The 15,305-nt window shown below is 42.6% G+C and overlaps 1 protein-coding gene across 2 annotated transcripts in view; it reads left to right on the top strand.

The window, feature by feature from the left end:
• LOC116842131 (voltage-dependent calcium channel type A subunit alpha-1) overlaps positions 1 to 15,305 on the top strand; it is a 136,422-nt gene that overhangs the window by 109,969 nt on the left and 11,148 nt on the right. Inside the window, exons 21-29 of one of the 2 annotated variants that reach the window (XM_032810877.1) lie at positions 4,447 to 4,530; positions 6,230 to 6,280; positions 7,688 to 7,804; positions 7,931 to 7,996; positions 10,376 to 10,467; positions 11,976 to 12,463; positions 12,667 to 12,771; positions 12,850 to 12,953; positions 13,695 to 13,751. In XM_032810877.1, the coding sequence (XP_032666768.1) occupies positions 4,447 to 4,530; positions 6,230 to 6,280; positions 7,688 to 7,804; positions 7,931 to 7,996; positions 10,376 to 10,467; positions 11,976 to 12,463; positions 12,667 to 12,771; positions 12,850 to 12,953; positions 13,695 to 13,751 (1,164 nt within the window). The remainder of the gene's footprint in view (positions 1 to 4,446; positions 4,531 to 6,229; positions 6,281 to 7,687; positions 7,805 to 7,930; positions 7,997 to 10,375; positions 10,468 to 11,975; positions 12,464 to 12,666; positions 12,772 to 12,849; positions 12,954 to 13,694; positions 13,752 to 15,305) is intronic. The other variant, XM_032810878.1, reaches the window with a different exon arrangement.

Raw genomic sequence — 15,305 nt, 5'->3', positions numbered from 1 at the left:
TCTCTCTCTCTCTCTCTCTCTCTCTCTCTCTTTTACCCTCACTCTCTTACCCTTTTCTCTTTCTCTTTCCCTCTCTCTCTATTTCTGTCTTTTCTATCTATCTGTCTCTTCCTCTTTCTCTATTCTTTCTTTCTCTCTCTTTCTCTCATTTTCTCTTTCTGTCTTCCTATGTGCTCCATTTCGGCTCGTCGGTTTTTGGTTTCCGAATACTTTCTAACCGAGAACCCAGAACGGGCGGGGAATAAAACCCAAGAGGAAGTCTCGAGTGTGTACCAGAAAGGTGTACAGAAAGTAACCCAGGAAGCTCCGTTATCTTGACATCCCTCTGCATGCCTTGCCCGCCTTGATATGCATCCGCACGCATCACTGCACGGTGACATGTTTTTGATCCTCGCATGCGTACATCACGATTACTATGACTGCGTGTTGTGGGCCGGGAATGACGGTGGGTGGCGATGACAATGGTGGTGGTGATGATGATAATGATGATGACAACGATAATGATGGTGATAATGGTGATGACGACGATGATGACGACGACGATGACAATGACGATATAATCCACAGCGATCATAAAGAGACGAAAGCCGAGGAGAACCGCGAGCGCGCGCGTACTCCTCGCTCGTCGTCGCACGCATGTCGTTGTTTTATGAGAAAGAGCATAAACTTCCGTTTCTGCCTCACACGAGCACACACTCAGCACACACGAATTGAACATCGTTCTACGAACACACCGATCGAGAGAGTTACGTACACACGTAGCCAACGAGTCTCTTGAGAAATCATCCTGTGAGAGATTGGTTAGATTTGCTTGGTAATCTGGGAGAGGACACGCTATCATGTTTAAAGAAAAATAGGGGGATCCTAGTCCGCTTACTTAACGAGATTGGTTTGGTCGAAAGTGATGTTGTGTTTTTGCGGTAAACAATATAACAGTAACATTACTCACGTCGAAAGAATTCTCTTTTGGTATAATACGCTGGAAATTTACATATTTCGCGATACGATAGAAGTGATAAAAGTAACGAATCGCGTTGAGAGAACTCATTTTACCGATGTGGATTCATTTTATTGTTTGTTACCTGTCTGATACAACGATTAATATGAAGACAACATGAAGACAATGCTGCCATTTGATAAAATAATCCGAAAGATAAACAGATGATGAAGCAATCGGGAAGTTTGTCTTTCTGTGTACTGTAAATTTTGTTTAACGATGATTATTTTATTTTGCAAGAGGATAAATTTCTCCGTTGCAAATAACGATGCTCTACTTGGACGCGAAGTAGACGAAGAAAAAGCGATCGAATAGAGAGAGGCTTACTAATGATCGTAAGCGAATGAGGGAAGATAAATGTAATATGCAAGGCGCACACAACGGAATATACAGAGTGCTTCAAAAAAATGTTGATATTTATATGGAAGTAACTTTTTTGCTATGGCGTGGCTAGCACGTTCTTCAGATGATAAAAGAACGTGTTTATACTATGAAACTACGTAATGTGCAAGGTCCCCGATAGAACATTGTAAGTCTTATTGCAACAGTACCCACAGAAATGTACCTCAAGGCTCTGAAGACCACCTGGAGGAGATTCCAAGAATGCGTTGACAATGTGATGAACAAGTGGAGACTCTTTGAAGATAAAATATATTTGTTTGACACTACGGTGTCTTACGTTATCAGATTTGTTTCTCTAAAAAGGTTACTTCCATACAAGTCTTAACATCTTTCTGAAGCGTCCTATAGAGTCTGGGTTGTGTTACGTCTGTGTGTTGGGTGTATTTTGTAGTATCACAACGCGTCGCCAGTATATTTGGACTTCTTGAGCATCGTGAACTTCGTCGTCACCCTCCTTTTCCTCATTGAGTGCATCCTTAAAGTCATCGCCTTCGGATGCAAGGTATAAACAAGCCTCTTAATCGCTCTAAACTCCACTCTCACTCGACTCACACTCTGCCAATTATAATATCACCGTATCTACGCCGACTGACACGACTCATCTCGGTCATCGTTGATCGTGACTTTTTACGGTCGGACGGATTCACGTGAAGAAAGTGGGGATCCCGAAAACTGGCGAGAGGAACCGCAGGAAGGAGTGCAACGAGACACCGCGAATCTACTCGCCAATCGCTAATGAAAGATGCATTCGCGATTAACTTTTAGCGCGATATTCTTAAAGAATTCTGTACAATTGTTTGAAATGTGATAAAATTATCAGAAAACAGGACCTTGTCATTAATCAAACTACAATAACTTGAATGTTCTTATTTCGTTATATTTTTTCTTTCTAAGTAATTAAGATATTGATAAACAAAAGATTTTTAAACAACATTGCGATTTAAGAAAATGAATAGACAGTAAAAGTTTGATTTTTTATTAATTTCAAGAGAGTTCTTTCAAAATATTTATCTGAAATTTTTCAATTTGTAAAATAAGATACTCAATAATTATTAAAGTATTCAATATTGTCAACTAAAAAAATTTAGAAAGAAAAATTTTTTTCGAAAAAGGACCATCTCCAAATCAAAGAATAAACTTGTCAGTGACAAATTTATAAGTTGTGAAAATTAAATAATTAGTTTGATTGCACTTTATCATTGTTTATGAATGTTAATTATATTGTTTGTGACAGTTCCTTTTTTCTGGCAAAAATTAAAAAAAAAATTAAGTGCAAATTCGCGTGTCTCTACCTCTCTCTCTCTCTCTCTCTCTCTCTAGTTTGCTTGCTATATTACCGGCATGCTCCCGTAGATACTTCTTTAGAAGAGATCCCGTCACTTATACTTCAGCCGATCATCGATCACCAAAGCGTACGACATGGGTAAACGCTTTAAAGAAAACTCACGCGCGCCGATCTCTTTGTCCTAGTGAATCTGCTGCAAGTATTTCGAGTCGAGCACATAGTAAACACTTTTATATTGCGATAGACAATAGTTTGTAAACGACAAAATTTCGTTCCTTAAAAAATTAAAATAATGTGAAAGTTATCAATCAATTGAATTTTTAAAATATTAAATACGTCGTAAATAAGAACAATTTGTGTAGATATAGACATATAATCTTTCACACTTTGTTACTTTCGTTACAAACGGCTCAATCGCTTTCAGTGACCGTAATAATTGTCTGCATATCCGAAGATAAGCCAAAGATTAATGAAGTAAAATGCCGCGAATGCCCGGTCGGTATTAATTAAATTGCAAATATATCCTTTGAAAATCCATGCTGATTATTTCACGGCAAAGAGATCTGGCCGATAAAATCACGATATAACATTCAGAAGCATCGTTCAACAAACCACACATTACAGAATCTCGATAATTAAGTCCATATAGGAGTGCTCACAAACTAACATGTATACGACACATAAGGACGTACAAACCACAAACACACACACACACACACACACACACACACACACACACACACACACACACACACACACACACACACACACACACACACACACACACACACACACACACACACACACACACACACACACACACACACACACACGTACACACATATAAATACACATTCAATAGCGTACATTCATAGAGAGAGAAGCAGATCGTACTGTATCTTTCTTATCTCTCGAACTTGTAGTTTCTTCTTTAGCGGTAGTTATGCAAAACTCACACACTGGAACTACACCCAAGTTCGTTCAACAGATCACCGGGACACGCGAACTATCCTTTCGGATTGTCTGCTCGCTCGCGAAAACTCGAGCAATACAAGACAAGACACAACATGAGGAATAAGATTATTCAAAAATCCACGAGACAACAAGTTGCTTGCTCAGTCACACTGTCGTTGATAACATTTAGGAATGTACATTCCACACTTCGACATATCCCTCTTTTAACTCTTTCATTATCTGAGCCTAATTACAGCGTGAGCCCGACTGAAACAGCGTCAACCAGGTAAGCGACGCGACGAGATGTTAATTACACACGACGGAGAAAGATTTCGAAGAATCGTTTCCGAGATATATCGGCGCGGTTTTCGAGAAATATCATTTAAAGTTATTTAGTCATCTCGATATTTTTTCACTATACGAAAAATTTGGAACAGACAGCACAATACCCTGAAAATTACTATCCGCTTCATTCGCGCGTTTCACGTAATAACAATTCGTCTTTTCACTTGTACATTCTATTTCGCGCGCGACCATCTCTTTTAGTTTTGCCCGATCTTCGATTCTTATTCTTCATGGTGTCTTGGCCTTGATTCCGGTTGCTCGTGTACGAAATCGTGTTGACAGACGATTAGAGTTCTCATCCGCATTCGTGGCGATGGGAAATGCCGATCGGGGCTGTTTAGCGAGCTTCCGGGTGGTAGAGTCGAAAAGAAAAAAAAATATGTACATATATATATCTATATATAACATACCAGCAACGGGAGATCACATGCTAATCGATTCTTTCGACTGTTCCCGCGAGCAGAACTTCTTCAAGGACTACTGGAACATGTTCGACTTCATCACGGTGATCGGTAGCATCATAGACGCCCTTGTGATCGAGTTCGGGGTACGTAGAGCACCGAAAAGTAGCGCGGCAAGAGAGTATAAGTGTTTAATTGCGCTCTAGCTACTGAACCCGTAATAGAACTCTTCCAGGTATATCTATATATGCACATTGTAATCGGAGACCTCAGGAAACCCGAGACTAGGCTGTGATTACGATAGTTGCTCCTTCTGACGAAGAATCATCGTGACGAGGCCGTCGCGCCGAACGTCGAGGCAACCGATCTGATACGTTGACTCGCATTCGCGTTTCATTTTGCAAACTGTGGTCGCGTGAATGATAATTATAAATTTCGCGTATTGCTTCTCTTGAGACTTTTTGAGACTGTTTAACCCCTTAAGAGTATGCTCACAAAAGTTTCGTGGTAAAATATCAAATTCCTTTTGATTTACTTAAATTATTGTATTATCTTTAACTTATAGCAAGTATAAATCAGGTATATTTTGTATTCTTTTCAAAACTTTTCAAAATTCCTCAAAGAAAATAGCAATATATATAAGGAGCAAAAAGAAGTCTATCATATTGAAAAGAAGAGAATCCCGCTCTGAAGGGTACCATGCAGTCATTTTAAATCATCGTTGAAAAGATCAATTTCGGTTCTTAATTAAGTTTTTTGATCTCCCGTGATTTAGCCACGTGACTCTGTGTCCCGAATCGCTTGGACGTATCGGAAGTGATTCTCCCGCGAGTCGGAGGCGAGCCTCGTCCAGACGTGTGTTTTTCGTCAGGACACGCATCTACTACCAGAATAGCGGCCTTAATTGTCGCGGCAGTGTTGCTTGATGTGTATTACCTTTGAGCATTACCTTTCGTTTAACCCTTTTGCTGCTTACTTAGATTTCGGCGTGTAACCGTGTGACAAGCTATATAGCAGGTAAAATTACCGGCCGATCGGAGTTACCCCACAGTCCTTGTGTATCTCTTTAGCTTCGTGCTGCATTCATACGCTACACATTACACTGTACATCGCCACATTCGCACAGGTATACATTTACGCCAGTATAGTTGAAACTCCGTCAGCCACGGATATATACATATACATGAGAACACGCGCACCCCTCGTCCCTTAGATACACCCCGACCCTGTCCTTAGAAAACATTCTCCCTCTTAGCCTGAAAAAGAGAGAATTGTATCGATGTCTTGTAACTAGATCGATCGATGTCCGTTCTGATTTGGAAGTGGCAAAAGGAGCGAGTCCATCGCGCAGGATGCTCGCCCTTCCGCTCGTCAAATCACAATGACATTGATTACTCCAATCTCACTAACGTAGCAGTTACAGTCTAGTAAAAAAATATATGTATATATATTATATATGAATAATTATATATGAAGTACGAATATATCTCAGGATAATGTCTATATAGTAAAAAAGTCTGTGGCGAAATTTGTATATTTGTTGCTTGTGTTTGCAAAACGACCTTGATATACAAAGAGATACGTCTCAGAAGTATGTATATGCACAGGTAAGACAATAGTTAGAGTTATCGTAAAGCGGACACTTTGAGTCCGACCTATATATTTGAAAGTGGGCTGCTTTTACAAAAGTTATACTCATCGCCAGTGTTCATTTATTGCCAGCCGTTAGTATTTCTGCTCGTATATTGTAATCGCCAAAAGTTGAACGATCAGATGTTTGAAGCCGCGCGGGCTTCAATCCTGCGGAACGGAATAATCTTGCAATGTCGCATATTTCTGTAATAGGAGCGGGTTTTTGGCGTGCTCACCGGTGGTGGCCAGTCAGGCGAAAAGAAGGTATAACATTATACGATATTTACGTTTGACGACGTAAGTTAAAGCAAGTTATCACGATAACGACGATATTGCAAGTAACGGAATTGCAGATATTACGATTCAAGAGCTCCGAGAGCTCACTGTTTGCACAAAGAGAGAAAGATCAAAGACGAGCCTTTGCCTGGCTGTCGAGAAAAAATTACGAGACTTATCCACAGATTATTCTAATTAATATTCTACAGATTATAGTCAGAATTGTTCAAGATGCAAAGTATCCGAGTGAAATATTTCAAGTTATGAGATAGTTGCATGCAAAATTGCCGACCGACCGAGGTCGCGCGACGCGACTTCTATTTGCAACAGTTCGCAAAAGCGAAGAAGAGCCGCGTTCGGATACGAGGATAACGCGTGGCGTTACTTTACATTCTCGAGAGTCTTCCCGATTCATGACTAGATCAATTCACCGTTATATCCCGTTTACTTATCCTGTGCATGCACTTTTTTGGATACATGAAACTATTCGTACATGACACGACAACAGTGCGGAACATCTTACAACACCGACACCACCAGTCCAGATAGTCGCACACTGTAGTCACACTACAGACTACACCTCGATGGCATATGGATGCGGTGTGTCTAATTCCATCTCGATCTCGGCATACCGATCATCTACTTCATGGTAGCGATAGCGACCATCAGATTCGGCCGTCACAGCAAAAGGGTTTAACGTTGTTCACGTGTCACGTAATATCACACCGCGATCGAGCGACGAGAGTAACCCAATTATCGCTCGGAACGGCGCGATTGCACTGTCTGCAATCGAACGCGATCCCGTCCTTGGTGTAAGCGAGCTGAAGAGTCGTCGGCCGGTCTATTGCGATTTAAGAGTAATCTGACGCGCGCGCGAAAATCGATCGAATTGAATGAATAATTCGCGCTGACGGGACCGGTCTTTGACAAAATCGTCAGCTTGATCCACTAACAACACAGAGATACAGTTAGTTCATCGTCAAGCGAGTCTTTTCTTTCATTCCCATAGAGCGTATACACGATGGGATATACTGATTATTAGTTGTCGATTATTTCTATCTCAATTACATCTTTCCTTTCGGTAGCGTGATTTTGCTTTTTTCTTCGCGTAAGATCCTCTTCGGTCTCAGCGTGACGAATGCGTAGCCGTGATTTTAGCGAGAGAGAACATGTATGTACATACGTAATACGCATATCGCGCGAGAAAATTCGTTGTTCGGCGTAGCTTCGTTCGTGCATCGCCGAGGTTCGAAAAGGCACGTCCGGAGGACGGGTGTCCTTCGTCGACGTGTGGCTCGCAACGTCGAAACGCTGCACGCACGAAGCTTCATCCTGGTCGCAATGAGTTATCGGCATTTTCTGGGATTTAAGTGTAATTTCCTCTGTCCCCTGCAGGAGAACTTCATCAACGTCGGCTTCCTCAGGCTCTTTCGCGCCGCCAGGCTGATCAAACTACTCAGGCAGGGATATACGATACGAATTTTACTCTGGACATTCGTGCAATCCTTCAAAGTAAGCGATTCTTTTTCAGTCGTTCTCAGTATTGTAAATTAATGATAGTTCGTTATATCAGTCTCCGCGGAACACTTTAATCGTCTTGTGGTGAGAGTAAATGATAAAGATATTTGTTTCTTCCAGGCTCTGCCTTACGTTTGTCTCCTCATAGCGATGCTGTTCTTCATTTACGCGATCATCGGTATGCAGGTATGAATCTTTCCTCACAATGTATATTTCCGAACTCATGTAAGTTCGTTAATTCGCGCATTTCGGGGGATGACAAACGGTAGGGTGCGGGATTGAAGCAGCGTAATTATTCAGGAGACTAATTGGTCAATAACAGTAGAAGAACGTCGAGCGAAATCGCAAGTCAATAATTCGCACACAGCCGTTTTCACTCGAAAGAAGGAGGGAATACGCGCTGACTATTATATTCTATCGTGTTTAATCTGTCACACACGCAAAAATTGATTTATCACATACACAAACTTTCGAGTTTTACACACGAGGAGAGATCTTTCACGGGAGAAAGACCGCGATGTTATCCGATTGATTCAAAAGTTCACACGATGATCGTACGATGATCCTCAAGATCGACGCTTAATTCACAAGAGATCACACGTCATCTGGTCTGATTTGATTATTATGCCGAGAGCGACGAGAGCCGTTTGTAACGATCGCAGTTTCGAGTCGGGAGAAACGGCGTTGTCGACGAACTCGTGATACCTTCTGCCTCGCGCGACCTTGCAGATTGGGAATTTTAAGTGACGGCAGACCCCCGTTGGCCATTAAGTGACCCTGAAATTGTCCGTTGTCAGGTCTTTGGCAATATAATGAACAATCCGGAAACGGCGATCGATGATCACAACAACTTTCAGTCCTTCTTCGCCGGTCTTATGTTGCTTTTTCGGTGAGTCGAGCAGCTAGAGTACTGCTGGTTCGACGGCGGTGTGAGATTACCTCCGGCCCAAAACTAGCGGCTGCTCCGACGATCGTTCTCCTCGCGTACGAAGGGAGCAGCTTCCTTGATCTCTCTGCTCGCTTCCGTTCGAGGAGAGCCTCTTCTCCTCCTCGGCGTTCTCTTCGTGCGCGAAAGAAACCTCTTCCGGAGCACGGCTGGTCCGTCGTCGCGATCCTCCACGATGCATCGCGCAGTGGAAATCGCAGAAGGGAAGCAAGCCGCAGAGAGAATGCGGGCAGACATTCGTCTATTCTTCGCGTCGCATTGTGCGTGCGCTGGAGAGCATTTCGTTAGACTTCATTGTTTATTGTGTGTGACATGGCGGATCTAATTACTTACTGACTGCCACGGCGATTTTCATGGATTTTTCCAAAGTTGAAATTCAAATGACCGAAATAAATCTTCCGACGCATACATTCGTCAGCTGCATTCTCTTAGCTCCCTGCTGACTATGATATTTCGCTCATCGGGTACAATTAGTCGCGCTTTGAGCGTGAATTAATTTCCTCATAGTAGTCAGTGTGTTAGTCGATTTCATTTAATCAATGATCGCCAAATTTGAAGCAGTACGCTCATAATGCAAAACCACTCGCCCTTCTGCGATTCGCCGATTCTGCGACGGCGAAAGCGAACGAACCAAGCACCGTTGAAGATGTTCCGCGCGACGTGTAGGGCGGAGGCGTCGTCGAACGAGAAGTTAAACGCAACGTAAAAGCGTGATCGTCGTGAATTACCTCTGCGGTAGCTTATTGCTTTGTTGGCATGAGCTGTAACGAGAGTAAGCTGCTCGACGTGTTAATCTGTTGTGACTCATCCCAATTAGACAACCCCATAGAGAACCGTTCCCACATATAGTCATATCTATATATAGTGATGCCTGCGTTAGAGAGTTTGGAATCAAGGTGCTACTTGAGAGAACGAGTTGTCGAAGTGTCAATTGACTCGCTGTCTTTCGTATCACGAATATCAGTGACGTTAATCGTGATTTTGCACGTCGCGAGAAAGTTCCGCGGCGAGAAATGTTCGTAATGAGAAATCGTCGGTGAAGAAAAGGTTTAATTGTAACAAAGAAAAAGAAAAGAAAAGAGATGTAATTATCGAGCAGTAAAACATCCAAGTGCCGTAAGCGCGATAATCCTCATTAAATCTCTTTAATCGACAGAGGAGAGAATCCGTCGCTGCAATTTGGAAATTAATCTCGCCAAGTCCTCAGCTCTCTCGAGTGCACCGCGTACTTGTTGAGAAGTGAAAGTTTCACGTGTGAGAGGTTGTAGTTAGAAAGTTCACGAAGATACTGTATGATCATTAATATGAAATCATTACACAAGCGCGATCGCGATGCGATACAGAGAAAACTCGAAGTAACTACGATATATATATATACCAGTCACCCACCGAGGGGGGAAGCGCAGTACACTGCGATTATTTCGAGTTCGAGCGTTACTTTTTAACTTGATATAAGATACTAAAAAAAAAAGTGAGAAAAGAAAGAAAGAAAAAAGGAAACAGAAACAAAAACACACATACACAAAATATAAAAACAAAAGATGAGACACTTGGTGACGCAATTTTGTAATGCCGCTCCCGCCTTTTGGCTGCGGCCCTCTTCTTTCTGTGGGTCTCAGGTATTCGGTAACATCACGCTGGATCCTGAGACTTCTATTACCAAGCACAACAATTTCCAAAGCTTCATTCAAGGTCTGATGCTGCTTTTTCGGTAAGTAATACACGCCACGAGTCTAGCTAACTGTTCACCGCCATCCGGCATGGTCGCCGACTCAACTCGCGCGACTCGCGAAAACGATCGGACGAGTATTCACCGCTCACCGCCACCCGCGCGGCAGCAGCTACTTTTATCACGATTTTGTTACCATCGCTGACGAAAGCGGGCTGATCTTCACGCGTCCACGCGTCCACGAGTAATCGATCGATTGGGCCGTTCGCGTCGGGAGTGGCATGTCGTTCTCGCAGCAGCGTGAAATTTTGCACCCCATTCACGTAGATTCTTACGCAGACGTGGAGAAATGGGATCCGGAAGTCTGATTTCTTTGCGAATGTTTCGTTCGGAACTCTAAAAGTTTTGGCGCGCTGTTTAGAAGGACGCAGCCTCAAGATGGCACACTGAGAGAAAAATTATATTAAAATCAACAAATATTTCTTTGATGGGTGTTATTAACATATTTACTTAAATCTACATTCTTTTTATTTAAAGCAAATATTGTTTACCTGATTTAAATAAACAATATTTGATTTAAATAAAGAGAATGTAGATTTAAGTAAATATGTTAATGGCACCACATCGAAGAAATATTTGTTGATTTTAATATAATTTTTCTCTCAGTAATGTTATAAATTCGGTATTTTTTCTTGTGATTATTTCTTCTCTGAAGAGAAATGATTTTTTCGGTTCGAGCTGTGCCGCTCTCGCAACGAACGTCGCAATTACGATGACACCGCGGAGTCTCCGAATCGCTTAAGTCATATTATTTCCGGGCGTATTCTCACACAGCAGGCCTTTTCGCTTCGATATAATCACCTATTATTATGAAACTTTGGGACTTGGCACTCTCGATCCAGCACAAAGGCAAACTCACTCACAGGCTAAATTATACACGGCATAATTATATAATATTATATACATAGCGCAAACACAACAGTTTACACCAGTAGCCTCGTATAGAATTGAGTTCGCCGCATTGAGTTCGCAGTACCTAGGTCGCTTTTGGTGTTGCGTAGAGCGTTGGGTCTCGTGCATGAGTTCTGCGGGCTGATTTTCTCTTTATGCGACTGCGGCGCATCGCTGAATTGCGAGCACAAGTGTGCGCGATCGTTCACGGGGCGCAGCAAAGTCCTCTTTTTCTCTCTCTTTCTCTCCCTCTCGTCTCTGCTCAAGAAGAACAAACGTTCGCGAGACGGCGAATCCAGTCGCGATCAGTTCCCTCGGGCCGTCTGTTCCGTCCGAGTGCGACGATGAAGAAGACGACGGCTACCTTCCACAGTAAAAACGCCCATGATGAACGATCTCGCCGCGTGTCAAACCCGCTTTGCGAAAGCTGAAAGGTCTGCATGTCACCTGCGAAACGATGTAGCGCTACAAGTGCGGCTTACGGCGCGAGCGATGCACTCGCCAAAGCACTCGCAGCTCTCTCGTCCCGATCGACTTACGGCGAGACGGCGGAGTGTGTCGGCACTCTGTCCTCAATCCACCGTGCGATTCCATCTCAGGTGCGCAACGGGTGAGGCCTGGCCAAACATCATGCTGTCCTGCATAAAGGGCCGGTCCTGCGACATCAAGGCCGACAAGGCGAATGATCCGGACAGTTGCGGCTCCAATATCGCCTACGTCTACTTCGTGACCTTCATCTTCTTCTGCTCGTTCCTCATGCTGAATCTCTTCGTCGCCGTCATCATGGACAACTTCGATTACCTCACCCGCGACTCGTCGATCTTGGGCGCTCACCATCTCGACGAGTTCGTCAGGGTCTGGTCCGAATACGATCCAAACGCCACCGGCAAGATCCACTACACGGAGATATATGATATGCTGAAGAACATGGACCCGCCATTGGGGTTTGGTGGCAAGTGCCCGAACCGGCTGGCGTACAAGAAGCTCATCAGGATGAATATGCCGGTGGACGGTGACGGCAAGGTCAACTTCAGCACCACGCTGTTCGCCCTGATACGCGAAAACCTCAGCATAAAAATGCGATGCGGTGAGCGCACACGTACTGTCGCGAAAATCTGTCGCGTTTTTGACTCACTGAGAACCATCATTATTTCACGAATATTTTTCATTGATTAATTTTATGTCTTTTACTTTCGTCAATTTTTTCTATCAAAGTCTTAGAGTTATTTCAGCGATTAGTTAAGAGTGTTGGGCGAGTAATTAGTAATTCCAGTTTTCCACTTGTTTCAGCCGACGAAATGAATCAAGCCAATGAAGAATTGCGGGACACGATCAGGAGTATTTGGCCTTTACAAGCGAAAAAGATGTTGGACCTTTTGATACCTAGGAACGAGGGTGAGCTCTCTCTTGCTCTTCTCTCGCTCGAGGAGATTCACACAGCGATGTTTTCAATCGCGACTTTTATCATTGCAGAATTGAACAAAGGCAAGCTCACCGTGGGTAAGATATACGTCTGCCTTCTGATACTCGAAAGTTGGAAGACGACGAGGTTTGGTCAGATAGAGTCTGCTGGACAGGTGAGTCTTCCGTTGAGCAAAATCCGAATATTCTTCTTTGTAAAAATAATAAGAGATCTTAGTCACATGTTGCCATTAAGTTTCTTCGAGAATCTTAAAACACGACCGTCCCGTTCGATCTCCGATTGGCTTCTCCTCTGGTCGCTTCAATCAACTTACTGAAATTAAATTTGGCATGAAAGTCGATTTATACGCTAGAGGACCCTAAAAAATGGGTCCTCCCGAATTTGTCTGTTTTTAACTGCGAAAGAAGCGGCTCGGATGCTCGAAACGGCGGGGTCTCGACTTGAGAATGAAGTTCAAATGAATGTTTGTCGTTGGCTTCTTCGTGGTAGGACATCTCACACGCGTCGAGTCGAGTCTCGAATAGAGAGAATCTTTTCCGGTGATACCACGTAGTCTCATAGCGGACGCCCGAAATTTAGTGTCGTGGTCCGAAACTTTCGCGAGTGTAGGATAGATATAGTTCCCGATAGAGATAGACACATTCGAATTAATTCGTAGTTTGACCGTTTAGAAAATACGCCGGGGCAGAATGAACACGAGAATCCTTGAGCGATTGTGAACGCATTGACATGATGTGACGACTAAAGAATAGCGATCGCGTGACAGCGAGAGTTGATTTATCATTGATCGAATTGATTCTTCTTTTTCTTTTGTCTTTTATTAAGTATATCCGCAACAGAAGGTTCCACTGCAACTCTCAATCATCTCTTTGTGTCTTTTCTCTTTATTTTCCAGAACGATAACGATCTTATCGATAACGATAATGCTGGGCAAAGTCCTGCAGCCCAGGCGGTAGTACTTACTCTTACTCTTATTATCTTCTCAACACTGTTTCGTCTTATGTTTGGCTATACGTTTATGTTTCAATTCTCTAACACTCACACACACACACACACACACACAGCCACAATCGTGTCTCGTTTCGCATCGAGCCCGTACTGCAAAAGTTTCTTTTCCCATCGTGATCCCCATTCCGACATCTTTCGCATGTATCAAGTGTTAACATTCGTGTCGAAGAGAAAGAGAAACTTTTGCAGTTCGACGCTTCACTCTTTTATGAAATAATACTCTTCACCGTTCAATCTTTTTTCTACTTCACTTTTCATACGTGTTATCCAAGGGCACACTACGACCTCTCGTGAGTTGCACGCACGGTGCATTGCGCCTTCGAGTTTGCTCCCTGTATCTTTCTGTCTCCTTTTCTCTAAAATATACTTTAGACACTTATAATCCCTGTGCAAAATACTTTGTCTAACAAAATCGTAAATCCATTATTCTCGTTTTTAATTGTAAATAATAAATTATAAATATAAATTATAAATATAAATTGTAAATATAAATTATAAAACGATAAGACTGCATTATACAGCTTGTTAGTGTGCCTCTGGTACGTGTTTCTTTTTTTTACCAAACAATTAACACCGCACACGATTTTTCTTATCACTCGTCACATGTGTACGATTCTTTTCTCAGTCTATCTTTAGTTTGTGTAAAGTAGCTTTTTGTTTCCAACTAATATGACCACATCACACTCTTGTGATCGTAGCGAGACGGCCATCATTATCTCGATGACACAGAAACATCCATAAAATAAAAAAGCATAATGTATTATTATGTAATATGTTGGAATTATACGTGTTTATATATTTCTCGAGACCTAAGATCGTGTAAAATTTAGGCCATTGATGCGAGACATTCCGTGGGAACAAAAAGTAATTACGAACGTGTGAAAATTTAACACGAGGCGATGGCTGTTGCGCGTACGACGAGATTATACGGCAACACACTTTAGTCTATTTATATCACTTAGGCACTTATCACGTTAGAAAAGTAAATCCGATAGAACGTTAATTCAAATACACATACACACACGTACTTATAATCACACCTACACCCACATACACGTACATATATATACGAGCCTTTAGACACTTAGTCCGCCTTTCTGCGGAGAGGATTTCACATTTTTTTTTCCTTTTTTTTCTCTAATCGCACGTTTCTCCTCTCTTATCAAGCTAGTTTAGGACAAAGTCGAAAAATAGCTCACGTAGATCGATATATCACGAAGGGAGGACGATCTTTTCTCCGTCTAGAGAAATCGGACGCGAGAGAATTCACTTTTTTTGTTTCGCGGGTGCCGCGAGGCCGCCCGAGTGTGATATATACGATTGTAATACGTTATCAGAGTTGTTTTAGTCGTCGTGTTGATATCGGCTCTTTGTCCCGGCAATACGATATAGCTGTGTGTGTAAGTAAATCACCTTATAGAGCTCCGACTCTCACTCTCTTTCTCTCTCTCTCTCTCTCTCTCTCTCTCTCTCTCTCTCTCTCTCTCTCTCTCTCTCT

Source organism: Odontomachus brunneus, unplaced genomic scaffold (genome assembly GCF_010583005.1).
Source record: "Odontomachus brunneus isolate Ranch 3 - 2012 unplaced genomic scaffold, Obru_v1 Obru_scaffold_021, whole genome shotgun sequence".
Classification (NCBI taxonomy): Eukaryota; Metazoa; Arthropoda; class Insecta; order Hymenoptera; family Formicidae; genus Odontomachus; species Odontomachus brunneus.
This window is presented reverse-complemented; position numbering and strand designations above follow the sequence as displayed.